At 33.1% G+C, this 18,813-nt stretch overlaps 1 protein-coding gene across 1 annotated transcript; it reads right to left on the reverse strand.

Moving 5' to 3' along the window:
• Nucleotides 1–221: 221 nt before the first annotated feature.
• LOC131025039 (suppressor of mec-8 and unc-52 protein homolog 1) lies at nt 222–7,767 on the reverse strand. Its single transcript, XM_057954629.1, has 16 exons — nt 7,565–7,767; nt 6,691–6,901; nt 6,424–6,576; nt 6,005–6,053; nt 5,415–5,498; nt 5,073–5,176; nt 4,850–4,936; nt 4,719–4,772; nt 4,463–4,558; nt 4,213–4,340; nt 3,963–4,089; nt 3,827–3,886; nt 3,600–3,707; nt 3,214–3,314; nt 2,649–2,700; nt 222–544 (listed from the first exon to the last, which is right to left on the reverse strand). Exons 1-16 carry the CDS (start codon nt 7,594–7,596, stop codon nt 446–448), a joined length of 1,545 nt encoding a protein of 514 aa, XP_057810612.1. The 5' UTR covers nt 7,597–7,767; the 3' UTR covers nt 222–445.
• Nucleotides 7,768–18,813: the final 11,046 nt, after the last annotated feature.

Here is an 18,813-nt window from a genome sequence, read left to right on the forward strand (position 1 = left end):
CAAAAAACGCAAAAGAGGGCAAGCAGGGTTCGAAACCCTAATTACCTTGGGCCGAGTCTGTTAACGGGCCGTTTGCGCTCTAATAATTAGTAGAGCTATCGAATAGCGCATCCATACCGGCTTTTGTAACATTACAATAAAAACACATTGCAAATTTATAGATTTAATACCCCATTTTGATATGAATACAAATCTAGTCTCTGTAAAGTGTAGTATCCATCTTAATATAAACTAAAGTTTAATCATCGATGAACGTAACTTGAATCTTCAATGTTCACATGTAAGTTGATTTAAATAAAATATTAAAAAAGATGGAATATACATCAATACAAACAACCTACGTGATCTCGAAAACTGAAAGCAAAACGATCAAGTTATAATATGGCACAGATTGGTTAATACAGTAGAAAGAATTGCAAGTTGCACGACGCTTCTGGAAAGTGCATTATGGCTTCCATAATTTCATGGTGCAGTCTTCGCCGTAGGTGGCGATGAGGTTTATGTGGGGATGGTGAGTGATGCCAATCACATCCTTCTCATGTACCTGCCATTAAACCGTGACAAATTTATTGTACAAAAAAAAATTATATTCCCAAATTATCTTATTTAGTTTTATATAGTCATGATTGAATTATAGAACAAACTTAATTTTCCATAAAAATTATGAGCCTTGCATTCATGGGGGGCAATGGCCCCACAGATTTACAAAAAATTAAGAGTATATTTCTTTTCATATTTAATAATTCAAAAGTATACTTTTTTATAGTAGGGTAGCTTTTGTCTTATAAAGAGTTAAGTTGGTTTTTCTTTTGTTTTTATTGGTATTAAATCTCCTAGTATGATGATCTAGTACGCTAATGAAAATATATTTAGAACTAATTTTCGATCATGCATCAAGTATGAGCAATACAACTTTCACTTGGGATCCTAAGGTAATATATTCAAGACTGGATCATCATTTGAGATTTCTGTACTTGTTATGTTACTCTACATTTGGCCATTGTTTATCATAATGTATTATGAATGAAATAGTTATTTTGGTTCTATATTATTGCACGATGAGGATCTAAAATTCAAATTTAACAAAGCTTTGTTCATAATTCTTTTCTCCAAATTTAGAAAATTAGGACACATTTTGAAATTTGTTACTCCCTCCGTCCACTAATTCAAGGCCTACTTTCCTTTTTGATCCGTCCACCAACTCAAGGCCTATCTATGTTTAGTAAGTTTTTATTCATATTTTAATTGGTGGGTCCCAATAATCAATACATTTTTTCTCCACTCAACTAATAAATAATACACTTTGTGGGTCCCTTTCTTCACTCAATCAATAAACAATACATTTTGTGGGTTCCTTTCTCCACTCAATTAATAAAAATACACTTTTTCTTAAAACCCGTGTTTTTTCATGTAGGCCTTGAATTGGTGGACGGATGGAGTATTATTTTTTAGATAAGTAGAATGATTTATACGAAAGTATCTTGTACCGTGGATGTTTCATTTTCATCTTCAATGAACCTAGCATTGTCCAAACTTAAAGACAGACGAGAGAAATGTTACTGAGGCAATCATATTTAACTATTTTTTAAATAAAATTGTAGTGTAATTTATATGATGATACGATTATATTATATCATTATTTATTTCTAATTTTAATTTTAAAAAATTCTTATGAATTTATAAAACTATGATTAATTGAACCACGCTAACTAAACTTACTTACACTTGACTTAGAAAAATTGCACTTTCGTGAGCTTGTAATTGCCCTATAATTGCACCCTCTATAGGATTTGAAACTAAGACTACAAAAGTAGGCTATCAAGTAAGCTCAATGCGGATGCTCTTAAGATTCATTTTCTATGGAATCATTTTCCTAGCAATTACATTTTCAATTAACATTACTTTCCTGACAAACAAACGGAGCAATTCATAGTTTTTACATTAAATGAGGTTTTATTTGATTCTAATCCCATATAGTCATTTACAAATATGCATTTATGTAGACTTGGACAATAACGTGGTAAATTAAACTATGGCAAGTCTCAAGGTTATGAGGGTAGCCATAGAAGTCTGGTTGAATAACTCCAAGCACGTTTAGATAACTATGAATCTAAGCGAGAGAGACTAATGTGGACTATATAATTTTGAAATTCCGAAGCGTCATTAGTGGAATAACTCCTTTTTTTAAAATAATTCTTAATCTACGTGAGAGGCCAAGGAAACTATATAGTTGGGAAACAGGGTATTATGTAGTACTTTATTTGGAACTTATCCAGTAAAGACATAGGAAAAGCATGCCTATACTCCCTTCGGCCTAGAATAAGTGTCTTATTTGGAAATAAAATTTGTCCCTCAGTAAGTATCACATTTCATAATCCTACTGAAAACTGGCGTCAAACTTCCTATTTCACCCTTGCCTCAATGCCGAATTGCTAATTCTTTAGTTGTTTGGTCTTTTCAAGCAATATTTAAAGGTAAGAGAGTTTAGTTACCCACTTTCTTGGTGTACAATTTTTAAGGCAACGTTGGCAATGGCAAGGATGACTTATCCGCAACAAGGGGATGCAAACATAACATGGGATAGCATGGGGAAGAGGAAAATATGATGAAAGATAGCATTAATGTTTTGCAGCTCGAAAGCAACTTACCTTCATTAGATGCTCTAACTTGCCAGATTGATAACTGAAGCAATATAAATTTCTGCATACAATTTGGATAAATTAGTGAACCAATTCTAGAGAAGGAAGGGAAGATGATAAAACATACTATCATACATTGTATTGAACATAAAAAAGCGATAGCTAGAGCAACAGAGTAGCAAAACCTCATAATGAATTCTCAATGAGCTCATGCAATTTAGACATGTTACCAAAATTGTTTCTGACAGAAAATTACCTCTTATAGCCCCTTGAGAAATCGGGAGAGATAATAGAAGGGAGTAGGAGAGGGGGTGCAATTTTGGGCGAAAAGTGTTTGGTTGACTGATACCCCTAAAATTGTATCATATCACTAATTGTTTTTAAGTTTATCATGTGCAATAATTTCACTCTTAGATAGTTATCCCGGTAAAGAAATTCCTACTAGACAAGATTTGCATTGCATGAGAGAACCTACTAGAGAAGTCAACTTTCAGGTGCCAATGTGCGTACGCAGTGACATGGCAAAGAATATGTGAGCTTTAATGAAAAAAGATGCACTTCATTTTCAGCTTACCTGTCTTCGCCGACACAATAAATCCACTCTCCTTTGGTTGATACACAAGCTGCCATAAAATCCCCTCCTTCTCTTTTACCGGATGAAAAACTTTTCACAACCTTCAATAGGGGAAATTCAGATGCAGCATATAACAGAACAACATTAGTTTTGATCCCATGTTCAATAGCATTCACAAGAAAATTGGGTATTAATTACGCTACACAGCAGTCAATGATCAAATGGTCCCCACACAATTGCTACAACTCATGAGATGGTCAAAATCCAGACCTTATGGCATCTATAACTAAATGTTTAATTGTGTGAGCATAACTATATGATTTCAAGGAAATAGCTGACTTTACCATATAAGAAGCAATGAAAATGAAAGAAACACTATTGGTTACCTGCCCTTGGAGTGTCATGATGTATATTGACGATGTCTTGTTGCAGACAACTATGTGATCTGTATTCTTAGGGAAAAGATGAACAGAATTCACAGACGCATCACCTCCCTGTAGCATATAAGATGAAGCAGAGAATAGAAGAGTATTCAAAATAACTGAACAAGAAAGATACTTAAAATTAGCAAATTTCAAGCTTAAACTACTAAAAACATAAGTAGTTAAAGTACCCGTAGTGGAGGTGGTGGCTTAAACGTCTGCAGACAATCTGTAGTCTTCACATCCCAAACCTAAACATTATTTAGACATGCATTACAAACAGAGAGGCGGAAAAGCCCAGAAAAAGTAATAATTAAGCTTACATACTTTCACCGTGCAATCACTGGATGCAGTTATGATACGAGAGCCATCAGCTGTAAAGATGGCATCATTAACATAAGATGAATGACCACGGAACTCTTTCAATATCTTCCCTGACTTCATGCCATGAATTCTGCACAAAATATGAAAATCAACAAGTGCCTAAAGCAATTAATCCATACAAAGCATTGTTAATATTCTCGAAAGTGGCCTTGAGTGGACAGAAAAGCTTAAGACGAGGGAATAAGAAGCAAACCTAGCAGTGGTGTCAAACGATGTACTTAACAATTGGGTTCCATCTCGAGAAAAGCTGACACTAGTGACACCTTCACCATGTGCGCGCTCAAGCCTACGCAAGCACTGACCAGTTCGGATACGCCAAACCTATAACAAATTTAAACAAGGTTTAAGTCTATCCTCTTTGCTAAATACACATCACATATAAAGTAACACAGTGTTGGTATCTTTGATTAGAACACGAACAAGAAATTCATTCGAGTATGTACCTTTATTTTTCCATCTTGTGATCCAGATGCAATCATCTCAGAGTCTCTACTAAAATCAACACACAGGACAGCGTCATCATGCATCATAAATGTTTCCTGCCAAGTTATGGCCAGTTAGTGCATGGTGTTACAACCAAGTCTACCTAAGCGATTGCCGATTGGCATTCATCACCAATATGCACTTGCCTCCATATATACACCAAATGAAAAAAGCATTGAACAAGAGAGAGATAGAGGGAGGGAGTGGGCAACTCACATCAGCTTGGTACTGGAGATCCTTCTTCAGTTTTCCACTTATATGATCCCAGACCTGGAATGCACTAAATGAGCAAGCGAAAACTTAAACTACAACAGAATAACAAAATGAGAAACTCCATAACTAATTACCTCAATGAATCCATCGACTGAACAAGAAACAAGGAATTGACCATCAGGAGAAAAGCGAGCACACTCAGGGTGACTGTTCTTCCCGAACTGCAGTCAATAAATCGTTATCAAGCATCTTGAAAGCAAGACCATATAGAGGTAATAGTTAAGCTACAAAAACCATTTTTAGAATACATGTTATTCATGAAGACGGCATCCAAATCAAGTTAGATATATCAATTACCTTTATAGCGTGCCCAAGGGTCGTAGGGTACATATCTTCTACATCTTGTTTCATAGCAGCCGTACCTCGGAACAGGTCAAATTGTGTTCCAGGTGGAAGTAAACCTGAAAAGGCAAAGAATGGTGTTACAGGACACAAAATCCAAGTGGATGGATTTATATTCTCATCCTACAATGCCATGAGAATTGTTGGAGCCGCAAATTAAGAAAGAAAGCCGAATCAGACTCCTCCTCCCTTAGTGCTATGGTAGTAAACTGCTTGGCAATTGTATTTTTAACACAAGCACACAAAGGAAAATAAGACAGCAATAGATTGAACAGGACATGGTCCCTCTATTTGAACCTTGATGCTGCTGCCATTTTAAAGCCTGACCAATCAAAGCCATCAATCGTGAAGGTGGAACTACTGAAACTTCAGCCGCAACAGCTGAAAATACAGTTGAACGATGCGAGTAAGAGCATACATCACATAAAGAGAAACTAAGACATATAGAAAATTCAAACTCATCAAGGCATAGCTGTCTAATGCTGTTCAATCAATGTAGCGATATTACATTGTTTCGGCTTCCATTGCCAAATAAAAGTGTCCTTGGAAGTATTAGGTATTCAGTTGCAGAGACCGTAGGAGAACTAAGCCCGACTAGTTTGAAGTTTGACTTTAATGTATGTTCAAAGGCAGCACATCTTTCTAATTACAAGTTTAATGCCAAGAGCTCAATGTAGATAATTAGACATCAAACACACTTAAATCTCCCAACCAATTACTCAGCAACTAGTTTGAGTATACCTGATCAGTAACTCTGTAAGATGATCTTTTAGGTTATAGCATAAGAAAGGAGCAAATAAAAAACAAACAAACTTCATCGTGGGTGGCACAGCATATAAAACGAATATGATGAAACAAAACTAAACTAAAAAAAATCAGAATAAAACCTTGGGCTATTTGAGCACGTCTTTTCTCCTTTGTAGAGTCTTGATACACCTGTGAGTATGTAACAGGTATTACTTTAAAAAATTATATGAAAATGAAAAAGAAAACCTATGTGAAAAGGCAAACATCACTTTTCACTAGAAATTAGAAAGCAGGTAATTCAAAAAAGTATCTAAATATCTAATAAAAGACTAAAAACTAATTTAAATAATTGGAAACACAAATTGAAATGATCCACTTGCAAGAAGACACCTATCCTGAAGAAGTTATCCTCAGAGTTGTCAAAGTAACTATATACACAATTCTTGGGTGGAAATATGTCCATATGTATACTTCAAATTCTCATAGGTATGCTTAGGTGAACACGAAGGCCAAATTCAAAGGTAAGAAAGCCTTGATAACAAGGAGCTATCGCATATACCTCATTTGGGTCAAAGTAAGTCCGAACCAGTAGATGCTCAAGTCGTAAGTATCTCTCTGGTTGCTCCTGTTTCATGACACCCATCACCTGGGTTTGCCTTAAAATTGCACGGGCAGTATCAATCTCCCGAAGTTCAATCATTTCCAGAACAATCTATAAACCAACGGGGGGAGAGAGAGAGAGAGAAGAATTACAAATTCCATAGAATGAAGAACGGAATCCTCAAAACACCATAGTTGGAAGATGCTTTCACATATATATGACTACCTGCTCATATAGATCTTCTAATTTTTTCCTTGGAAGTTTAAGTTGGGCAACTTGTGGCAAGATTGCATCCCACCTCCCACTATTAATATCAGCAACAAATGTCTCGTTGCTGTCCACTGTATTTAGAGAAACCTGACACTCATTCTGCAGTGTTTGAAAAGTCTGATGCAGGGAATTCTCTTTGCAGAATTGGAGTACAATCTTGATAACACTACAAACAAATAGCCGAAAAAAAAGTTTTCATTCATAACCCTCTGTAATATTTTAGCCCTCAAGCAATTTGATTGAAGCTAACAAAGGTCAAAACCATTACATAGCAGATGTGCAAAAAAGAGGACAAATCAGAGATTACATGGCAAACCAAACGGCTAATGCATCTAACAAAAATGCGGACTCTATCGTGCAGCAGTTATATCTCACTCTGATTATAACAAAACACCATAACCATTGATATGCAATATTGAAGTAACACATCATTGCAGGCGAGATAACATTTGAGCACCATTAAAGCGTGCAAAGGAGAGCACAAACGAGCTGAAACCGGCATTGCGTAAAAGAGCTAATGCTCTCGGTCTTTGACCAAATTGATTCAATTAAACCGGCACTTTTCTGGGAGCTTCACAATCATGAACACAATTAACACAGATATATAGCCAATTCCCAAATTCTAGCTAACCTCCTAAATATCACTCCAGCTCAGAGTAAATAAACAATCCATAATAAACCCTAAACCTTTCAAAAAGTTTGATTCTTTCGTACTCTTCCAATTTTAATCGAAATGGGTAAAATTAATAAACGTAAGGTTGCATGAGCTGAAGATACAAAAGTACAGGCGCGTAAAAGTTCAGCAATTGAATGAGAAAGCAAAACTTACTCTCGAGCTTCGATTTCCAGCGTCGAAGACATGGCGTAGTGTTGGAGAATGTGGCAATTGCTTAAACCCTAGTACTCAAAATTCCAGAGGATTTTACCCCAAAATTGTTCGTGGTGTGTGTGAGAGAGAGTGACTATACTACACCCTGCGTGATGCGCCTTTGCCTTAGGATCATTACACGTGTACTTTATTTTAAAACCAGCAATTTGTTGTTAAAGTTAGCAAACCGGGCAGTTTTCGTATACCCGGTTCATTGGCTTCTAGTTTTCTTTAGCTTTTGTATTTGAAACCCGCTTTTATCGAATAATATGTAGACACGTAATTCTAGTTGGAAGATAGGATTTGGTCGAGCAAACTTTTTCCTTAAACTTCATTTGGAGCTTTTTCTTTTTTCATTAGCAGGGCATTTTTTTTTGTAAAGTTAAAATAATGCATAATTAGCATAAGGGCTTGAGTTACTTTTTTAAAAAAAATAAATTTTTATTTAGTTTTTATGTCTGTTAAATTTTTTGCAGGTTTTTCATTTATATTTTATAATATTATTTTAACTTTTTTACATGTATATAATTTTTTTACAAATATATAAATTTTCTAAGAATAAATTATTCTATTTAAATATGTACTTTTATTTCTAGGCTATGTATAATAGAACTTGCAGTTTTAAAATTGGGGATTTTAAAATTGAATCCTCAATTCAATTGAAGTTATTTGGAGATTCTCAAATTGAAGTAAGATTAGCGATAAATTATTTGGGAATTCTCGAATTATAATAAGATTAGTGGAAAATGGATTGAGGATTCTCAAATCGAAGTATGATAAGTGGAAAATCGATTGGGGATTCTCAAATTAAAGTAAGATTAGTGGGAAATCATTTGGGAATTCTCAAATTGAAGTGTGATTAGTGATAAATGGATTGGGAATTCTCAAATTTAAGTAAGATTAATGGCAAATATATGTGTGCGCCACACACACCAGCATCGCACGAAGGTATAAGCTCTCGTCATCATCACGTACGCGACGATCGAAATTGCTCACACATCTAATGCGATTATGTACAGTCATATTTCGTCCACCACTAAAGCTTCGATAAGCTTCAACGCTTCTGCAGTCATGCTGTGTTGTGGGATCTAGGGTTGTAAATGAATCGAATAATTTTGCTCGATTCGAGATTCGATTCGAAATTGCCTGATTCGTATTCGAAATTATTCGATTCGTATTCGATAATAAATATTCGATTCGATTCAATTATTATTCAAATACTTAAATGAAATATTGATATTCGATTCGATATTCGTAGTTATTCGATTCGATATATATATATATATATATATATATAAATTTTTATTTTAAATTATTGAATATACTAAAAAGTAAAACCTAAACCTAATTCACTAAAAGTTATTCCTCAAATCAGCGCCGCACAGCTCCTGCCTGCACCTGAACCTCGTCGTCCCACCCCCGCCGCAGATCTGCGTCTGCACCGCGCCGCCTGCACCTGAACCGCGTCACCTGCTCCAGAGATTGCACCGCGCCGCATCGCCGCCTGCATCTGCACCGGTCGCCGCACCTGCATCTGCATCGCCGCGCGGTCCGCGCCGCCCCACCCTTCCGGCCGCAGATCTGCTCGCCGCCTGCTCCAGAGCTTGCACAGCGTCGCCGCACCGCCTGCACCCTGCCGGCCGCAGATCTGCTCGCTGCCTGCTCCAGAGCCTACACCGCGTCGCCGCGCCTGTTTACTTGCTACCGTGCTTGAGTATCTCGCAGCCGAGGTATTGCTTCTATTTTCCTGCATTTTCAATTCTGGGTTCCGGTGTTGCTAGATTTCTGAATCTGATCGTGCACTTTAGTTGAACCTAGCTTTGCTTTTCTGTTGGGACTTTTTCTGATTTTCTGTGAGAAATTGGCGTAGTGAATCGGGTATTTTTTTAGTTTTGAGCGTTGATTGAGTTGGTTAGGGCTAACTACAGCAGTATCCTTTAAGCAGATTAGTGGCGTTTTTTATATTTAAGCATCTGAATTTCTTGTGTATTTTAAGCATCTGAATATCTGCACAGGATGAGTAGCTTGAGTTGTAATAAATTTCTTGTGATTTTATGTTTGTTTTGGCAGAATGCAGTTAATGGACAATTCAAATCTAATAGAAAATACTCCTCAAGTAGATGAGATTATGGTGGAAGTGAATGATGTGGAGAAAGAAGTTGTGGATTGAAGAGGTGTTTGCAAAAGAAGCTTCACGTTAAGTTACAAGCTTGAAGGAAGATTGAATGCTTGACATTTGTTCTAGTATCATCTTATTTTGATGTATTTGAAACTTTTCATGATGTATGTTTCTACATGGATATTGTTTATTTTACAATATTTTGAATTTGTGGCTTATATATTATTTAACATTTTTTTCACTTCAGATTTTCGAATCGAATATTTTCGAATCGAATACAAGTCGAATACTCGAATCGAGTATTCGGTTCGACAATTTAAGGAACTATTATAAAACGAATCGAATACTCGAATCAAATCGAATAACTCGAAAATATCAACGAATCGAATAACGAATCAAATTTAATATTCGAACTCGAATCGAATCACGAATCGAATAATAGTTTCATTTCACGAATACGAATCGAATATGTTGATATTCGATTCGATTCGATTCGATTACAACCCTAGTGGGATCAAATGTCGATGAACCAAAATTGAGATCGGTGACTAATGCGTAGTCTTCGGTCGAAAAGCAGACCCTTATTAGATGGCAAAATAAGGAAATTGTTAAAGTCCACAAAAAAATTATTATTCATAAATGATTTTTAGAAACATATTAAGTGCCTAGAAGATGTAAAATACCTTCTATCTAATTTACACACGAAACACCATTTTCAAAACACAAATTAAAAAATAAAGATTTTTTTTATTTGTAATGCGACATTTGGAAAATTCATAATATGCAACCGAAAAGAAATAATTATTTATGGCGATAAAATATGTGACCGACCGGATACAATCGCACGGAAAATGTGTCCGCCGGTTAAAATGTGCTCACCAAATGGACACAGTGTTTCCGGTCAGTTGGTTGGTCGGACTGAATATCAGGCATCAATTATAAGTTCTAAATTGGATTCGTGGATGTTGTTTCAATTGGATTAGTGATCTATTTCCAAATGAATTAATAGATCTAGTTCGAATTTGATTAGTGGATGTAATTCCAATTGGATTAGTGATCTAGTTCCAATTTGGTTAGTGGATGTAGTTATAAGTTAGAGTTGTAAGATGAAATAATACATTAAGAGTTAATCATGATCTAACCATACTAATTCATCTTATATCTCAAACTTTATTATAATTTAGATTTATAAGATGAGAATCATACATTAATTTATTTTTCGAAATATTTTCTATCAATTTTTGTATTAATATATTGAGATAAATTAGTTCAATTAGTTTATGATTCACTAATAATGGTGATCATTCTCATGTTAAAAGTATGATTCTCATATTATAATTCTAAGTTCTAAGTTTAGGATTGAGATTAATTAATTAGTTCATGATTCGTTGATAGTGTTGATCATTCTTATGTTAAAGTATGATTATCATATTATAATTTAATTCGTCACACTTCAAAAATTACGTTATAATTACAATTTTGAAATACACTACAAAAAAATGAGCTTTAGTGACGAAAAAAATTAGTTATGGGATTTTTACCCTCACTAATTGTGTAATTTAATATATTATTAGTGAGAGTAATAATAGTTCTCTAATTAAAGGTCATAATTAGTTCTAAGGAACAATTCCACCGTCATTAAAAGTGGAAACTAATATTTCTTTTTTATTTTTGGGGGAGAAAATCATATTTCTAATTAGTAGATATGAATTGATTAATTAATTTGACATCGCTACAAAAAAACGCGAAAATAGCGGCCAAAATTAGCGACGGCGAAGCCGCCGCCGGCAATTACCGACGGCACGGAGGCGGCAAAAATGGCGACCCGCCTTTTGCCTATTACCGGCGCATTACCGACGGCAAAACAACCGCCGCTAATTAGCGGCGGTTGTGCCGTCGGTAATTTAAATATATGTTAATTTAAATACAAATTATTTATTACCGACGGCGTTGCCGTCGCTATTTACCGGCGGCAAGAGGCCGCCGCTAATCACCACCGCCGGTGACATCCGGCGATAGCACAACCGCCGTCCGGCCAAAATTACCGACGGCAACCGCCGTCAGTAATTTTTTTTTTTCATCTAATAAATCGGTCAAAGATAATAATACAAAAATATTAAAATTAAATATATATTGAAATACAAGTGAAAATTTAAACATTGATTATTACTAATCAAATATTATTACTAAGAATTCAAGATTCCTAATAAGAAACTTATAATTATAACGTAAGAATGTTAATTTGATTAGTGATCCACTTGATTAGTGATCCACTCATCAATCATCACTAATCTATTATTATTACTAAGCATTCAAGATTATTAGTAAGAAACTTATAATTATAACTTAATAATGTTAATTTGATTAGTGATTCACACATCACTCATCACTAATGTAAGATATTACTTAAGAATTCAAGATTCTTAGTAAGAATCTTATAATTATAACTTAAGAGTGTTAATTTGATTAGTGATTCACTCATCAATCATCACCACTCTAATATTATTGCTAAGCATTCAAAATTGTTAGTGAGAAACTTATAATTATAACTTAATAATGTTAATTTGATTAGTGATTTACTCATCACTCATCACTAATCTAAGATTATTACTAAGAATCTAAGAAACTTATAATTATAACTTAATAATGTTAATTTCATTAGTGATTTACTCATCAATCAACACTAATCTAATATTATTACTAAGAAATCAAGATTCTTGGTAAAAATCTTATAATTATAACTTAAGAATGTTAATTTGATTAGTGATTCACTCATCAATCATCACTAATCTAATATTATTACTAAGAATTCAAGATTCTTAGTAAAAATCTTGTAATTATAACTTAAGAATGTTAATTTGATTAGTGATTCACTCATCAATCATCACTAATCTAATATTATTAATAATAATTCAAGATTCTTAGTAAGAAACTTATAATTATAACTTAAGAATGTTAATTTGATTAGTGATTCACTCATCAATAATCACTAATCTAATATTATTACTAAGAATTCAAGATTGTTAGGAAGAATCTTATAATTATAACTTAATAATGTTAATTTCATTAGTGATTTACTCATCACTAATCTAATATTATTACTAAGAATTCAAGATTCTTAGTAAGAAGTTTATAATTATAACTTAAGAATGTTAATTTGATTAGTGATTCACTCATCAATCATCACTAATCTAATATTATTACTAAGAATTCAAGATTCTTAGTAAAAATCTTGTAATTATAACTTAAGAATGTTAATTTGATTAGTGATTCACTCATCAATCATCACTAATCTAATATTATTACTAAGAATTCAAGATTCTTAGTAAAAATCTTGTAATTATAACTTAAGAATGTTAATTTGATTAGTGATTCACTCATCAATCATCACTAATCTAATATTATTACTAAGAATTCAAGACTCTTAGTAAAAATCTTGTAATTATAACTTAAGAATGTTAATTTGATTAGTGATTCACTCATCAACCATCACTAATCTAATATTATTACTAAGAATTCAAGATTCTTAGTAAGAAACTTATAATTATAACTTAAGAATGTTAATGTGATTAGTGATTCACTCATCAATAATCACTAATCTAATATTATTACTAAGAATTCAAGATTCTTAGTAAGAAACTTATAATTATAACTTAAGAATGTTAATTTGATTAGTGATTCACTCATCAATCATCACTAATCTAATATTATTACTAAGAATTCAAGATTCTTAGTAAGTAACTTATAATTATAACTTAAGAATGTTAATTTGATTAGTGATTAACTCATCAATCAACACTAATCTAATATTATTACTAAGAATTCAAGATTCTTAGTAAAAATCTTGTAATTATAACTTAAGAATGTTAATTTGATTAGTGATTCACTCATCAATCATCACTAATCTAATATTATTACTAAGAATTCGAGATTCCTAGTAAAAATCTTGTAATTATAACTTAAGAATGTTAATTTGATTAGTGATTCACTCATCAATCATCACTAATCTAATATTATTACTAAGAATTCAAGATTCTTAGTAAGAAACTTATAATTATAACTTAAGAATGTTAATTTGATTAGTGATTCATTCATCAATAATCACTAATCTAATATTATTACTAAGAATTCAAGATTGTTAGGAAGAATCTTATAATTATAACTTAATAATGTTAATTTCATTAGTGATTTACTCATCACTCATCACTAATCTAATACTATTACTAAGAATTCAAGATTCTTAGTAAGAAACTTATAATTATAACTTAAGAATGTTAATTTGATTAGTGATTCACTCATCAATCATCACTAATCTAATATTATTACTAAGCATTCAAGATTATTAGTAAGAAACTTATAATTATAACTTAATAATGTTAATTTGATTAGTGATTCACTCATCAATCAACACTAATCTAATATTATTAATAAGAATTCAAGATTCTTGGTAAAAATCTTATAATTATAACTTAAGAATGTTAATTTGATTAGTGATTCACTCATCAATCATCACTAATCTCATATTATTACTAAGAATTGAAGATTCTTAGTAAAAATCTTGTAATTATAACTTAAGATTGTTAATTTGATTAGTGATTCACTCATCAATTATCACTAATCTAATATTATTACTAAGAATTCAAGATTCTTAGTAAGAAACTTATAATTATAACTTTAGAATGTTAATTTGATTAGTGATTCACTCATCAATCATCACTAATCTAATATTATTACTAAGAATTCAAGATTTTTAGTAAGTAACTTATAATTATAACTTAAGAATGTTAATTTGATTAGTGATTCACTCATCAATCAACACTAAGGTTATGAATGGTGTATAAACTAGATTGATATAAAAAAAAATCGAAAATTAATAAGAAATTAATTAATAAATATTTTTCCGACATAAAAATAAGAACGGAAACGAGCCCAATCCGTAATTAACAACATTTTTTGTATATCATCTCGACATATTCTAAGGTTATGAATATATATGATATTGTATATTGAAGTAGACTTTAAATGAATTAATAGATACTATATATATCAATAATACGAGTGTTCTGTATTGGTGACCATTCGAAAAGAACTTCAAGGTTAAGCGTGCTTAACTTAGAGCACAACTAAGATGGGTGACCGACTGGGAAGTTCGTCTAAATTATGCAATACTGTATAAATACACAAATAAATTGTGGATATACAATAAAATAAATAAATAAATAAATAAATTAAATTAAATAAATAAATTAAAAAATATTACCGAGGGCAAATGCCGTCGGTAATGCCGTCGGTAATTACCGACGACATTTTGCCCTCGGTAATACCTTGAACAACTCCGGCGTGTGCGCCACCACCGTCCGGTGGAAATTACCGACGGTGATCTCGCCGCCGCTAATTACCGACGGCATTTGCCGTCGGTAATTTTCCGGCAACTCTCCGCAGTTCAACGACGGTATTTAACAGCGGAAATGCCGGCGGCTTCGCCGCCGTTAATTGCCGGCGGCGGCCGATCGCCGTCGGTAATGGCGTTACCGACGAGCCGGTTAGCGACGGCGAGTTGCCGCCGGTAACCTTTATCACCGGCGGCCGTGCCTTATTACCGACGGCATTTTGCCACCGGTAATCTCTGGTTTTTTTGTAGTATGACTATTACTTTTGTACACATTGGAGGTTCTAGATTGATTTCAAATTTCCACAAAATAAAATAAGACAAAAAAAGGTGGATTATAAAATTAATATTCTGCTTTTGATTCACATTTTCAGAATATAAATAATAATTGATTTTGCTTTTTAACATATAAAATGCTAAAGAAAAAGCTAACCTCGTAGTGATATTTTTCTAACAGTAGATTTGAGAAACACAGTTTGTTTCATATTTTTCTTTCCAATAACAATCTTGAATAAAAGCTTATATTTAATTTGAAATAAAGACACACACACATTATATAGATATGTATATAGACACACACACATTAAAACATAATTTTATATAGACACACACACACAACATTAAAACATAATTTTACAATTTGTTCCCCCACCAATTTTATCACTGTATTTAATTTAAGATGTATATTGAATAATTTATTATGAATAAAAAAATATGTATTTAATTTGTGATGAATTTGTTATATTCATTGTTAATTATTAAAATTAATTGGTATTTTAACTATTGATAATCTAAATTTGATAATGTATACATTATCCGGCGGTATTCTCAATTTTTGCGACTGTATTCTCAATTTTTTCGGCGGTATTCTCAATTTTTTCGACGGTATTCTCAATTTACTCGGCAGTATTCTCAATTTTTTCGGCGGTATTCTCAATTTACCCGGCGGTATTCTCAATTTTTCCGGCGGTATTCTCAATTTTCTAGGCGGTATTCTCAGTATTCTCAATTTACCAGGCGGTATTCTCAATTTTTCCGGTGGTATTCTCAATTTTTTCGGCAGTATTCTCAAATTACCCGGAGGTATTGTCAATTTACCCGACGATATTTTCAATTTACCCGGAGGTATTCTCAATTTAATCCGGCGGTATTCTCAATTTACCCGGAGGTATTGACAAATTTCCACTTGAATATCCAATTGCACTTACAAATGGGGTTACCACTAACAAAAAAACGCAATTAATGCAAGCACAACATACGACCAAATCACCGAAACCAAGAACAACCTAATTGTTGTCTCTTTAATGTATTATAGATAGATTATAAATTATACATTACAAATGTTACTTAGATTATATTAATATGAATTCAGCTAAATAGTCCCTTTCTTAACAAAATAAAAATAAAAATGAATGTCCTTTTGGACAATGGAAAAAAAACAGTGAGGAAACAAAATAAGTGATTAAAAAAAGTTCAAGATATATGGACGTTATAATAAATTGAACAAATAACGGCAATATTAATCTGAAAAAATCATGTCCGCCCGAAATAATATTATTCAAAAAATTGTCCGACCGAAATTCTAGATTAATGGGCGGACAATTGTTTTAAGTCATATTTATGGGGCGGTCATTCAATTAAGCATCCTAAAACAAAAAAGTTTTCGGACATATTAATATAATACACAAATTTTATGTCAACAATAATATGTTTGCCTAGTTGCTAGACTTCACATCATATATACCTATTACGAGTTTGGGAAACAAAGTGAAAAATAAAATAAAAATGAACACACCACATTTAAAAAAAAAAAATCACTCTCACCGAGTACCTCCACCCCCCACCCCCCAACACCCCCATCCCAACATATTAAAATTAACAAATGATGTGAATATTAATCTATTTAAAGGGGGTGATTTTTGGACACCAGGTGTCTTAGACACCTTCATAAAAAATCGATTTTTGCTTAATATTTAATTTGACCGACTTTTTGTTATTTAGTGATTTGTCTAAAATATCATTTTCAAAAATATATTCAACCAATTTTATTATTATTTCGGTTTTTATATATTTTTAGGGATTGAATCTTGAGCTTGGAGAGGCATCTGCATTTTAGGGATTTTTCGACGAGGATGGCGTGCATGTGGCTATGGATTATGGAGGCGAGGTGGGGGGCGGCGGACACCATCGCTAGCGTCAGAGGCGGGGGCGGGTGGGGGAGGGGAGATTAGGGTTTGAAAGTGGGGAAGATTGGGGGAAGATGATGAAGTGGATTTTTTTGTTATTTTTTTATTATTTTTTTTCCACGTTTCAATAAAATGCTTAGGTGTCAATTTCTGACCGCCACCGCATCAATTCCGACTGCCACCGTGTAATTTCCGGCGTCGGCTTAAGAAAAAATCGGTCACGGGACAAAAACGAGACAAAAATAAAAGGTTATGTATTTAGAAGCGAATTTTTTAAAATAGGAGTAAAAACCAATTCCGTGTAAACGTTATGGATTTACTGATTTACATGCAATTAACCCTAATAATTAACACCAAATTACTACTAAAGCTTAGGTGATATAATCTGTAATTAACTCCAAATTGAAAAGATGTAACAATTCAAAAAAAAATATAATCAGAGAGATTAAAGAAAAACTAAAAGACGAAATGCGAAAACTGATTACAAAACAGAGATGAAATAATGATTCTGACACAAATTAACGACGCAAAAGCTTGAGCGCCTTAGCCAAAGTAGCTCTAAATCTCCATACATCAATGGCGACATTCTGATCATTCAAGTAGACATCTCTTAGCTTACTCCATCCCTGCATGTGTATCGACATCGGATCTCTGAGCACGGGATGATCCATCGGATAGCGTTGGATGAGAGAGCTCTCCTTTATCTCAATTTTGTAATCCAGATACCTTATCTTCATCCCCGCCGACGGATTCCTGAAATCCAACTTCGCGAATGTCAATGGCGCCCAACGGCACTATCTGGATGAGCACCGCTTTTTTCTTTTGAGAAGAATTGGGAAGACTCTATACTACGACCCTGCGTATAACGCCTTCACCGTAAGATGAAATTATATAAATGTAAAAAAGTTAAAATAATATTATAGAATATAAATGAAAAACCTGCAAAAAATTTAACAGACATAAAAACTAAATAAAAATTTAATTTTTTTTTTAAAAGAAACTCAAGCCCTTATGCTAATTATGCATTATTTTAACTTTAGAAAAAAAAAATGCCCTGCTAATGAAAAAAGAAAAAGCTCCAAATGAAGTTTAAGGAAAAAGTTTGCTCGACCAAATCCTATCTACCAACTAGAATTACGTGTCTACATATTATTCGATAAAAGCGGGTTTCAAATACAAAAACTAAAGAAAACTAGAAGCCAATGAACCGGGTATACGAAAACTGCCCGGGTTGCTAACTTTAACAACAAATTGCTGGTTTTAAAATAAAGTACACGTGTAATGATCCTAAGGCAAAGGCGCATCACGCAGGGTGTAGTATAGACTCTTCCGATGAAGAGTATATTTCTTTTTATTTATTTACTCCCTCCGTCCCATTATTGATGGCACATATTTCCTCCGTCCACGATCAATGTTCATTTTTTGTCATTTTAATACATTCACAAAAAACTATTTCTTTTTTATTTTTAAACTCTACCACACAATACAATTAACTAATGTGGGACCCAAACTCCTC

This window comes from Salvia miltiorrhiza, chromosome 5 (genome assembly GCF_028751815.1).
Source record: "Salvia miltiorrhiza cultivar Shanhuang (shh) chromosome 5, IMPLAD_Smil_shh, whole genome shotgun sequence".
In the NCBI taxonomy this organism is placed as follows: Eukaryota; Viridiplantae; Streptophyta; class Magnoliopsida; order Lamiales; family Lamiaceae; genus Salvia; species Salvia miltiorrhiza.

What these genes read in the sequence shown, in the direction of transcription:
- LOC131025039 (XM_057954629.1), bottom strand. Translation starts at nt 7,596, where the DNA reads ATGTCTTCGACGCTGGAAATCGAAGCTCGAGA. An exon ending in TCGTTTGACACCACTGCTAG is followed by an intron (nt 4,090 to 4,212) that starts GTTTGCTTCTTA and finishes TATTTTGTGCAG; the next exon opens with AATTCATGGCATGAAGTCAG. An exon ending in AGCCACCACCTCCACTACGG is followed by an intron (nt 3,708 to 3,826) that starts GTACTTTAACTA and finishes TATATGCTACAG; the next exon opens with GGAGGTGATGCGTCTGTGAA.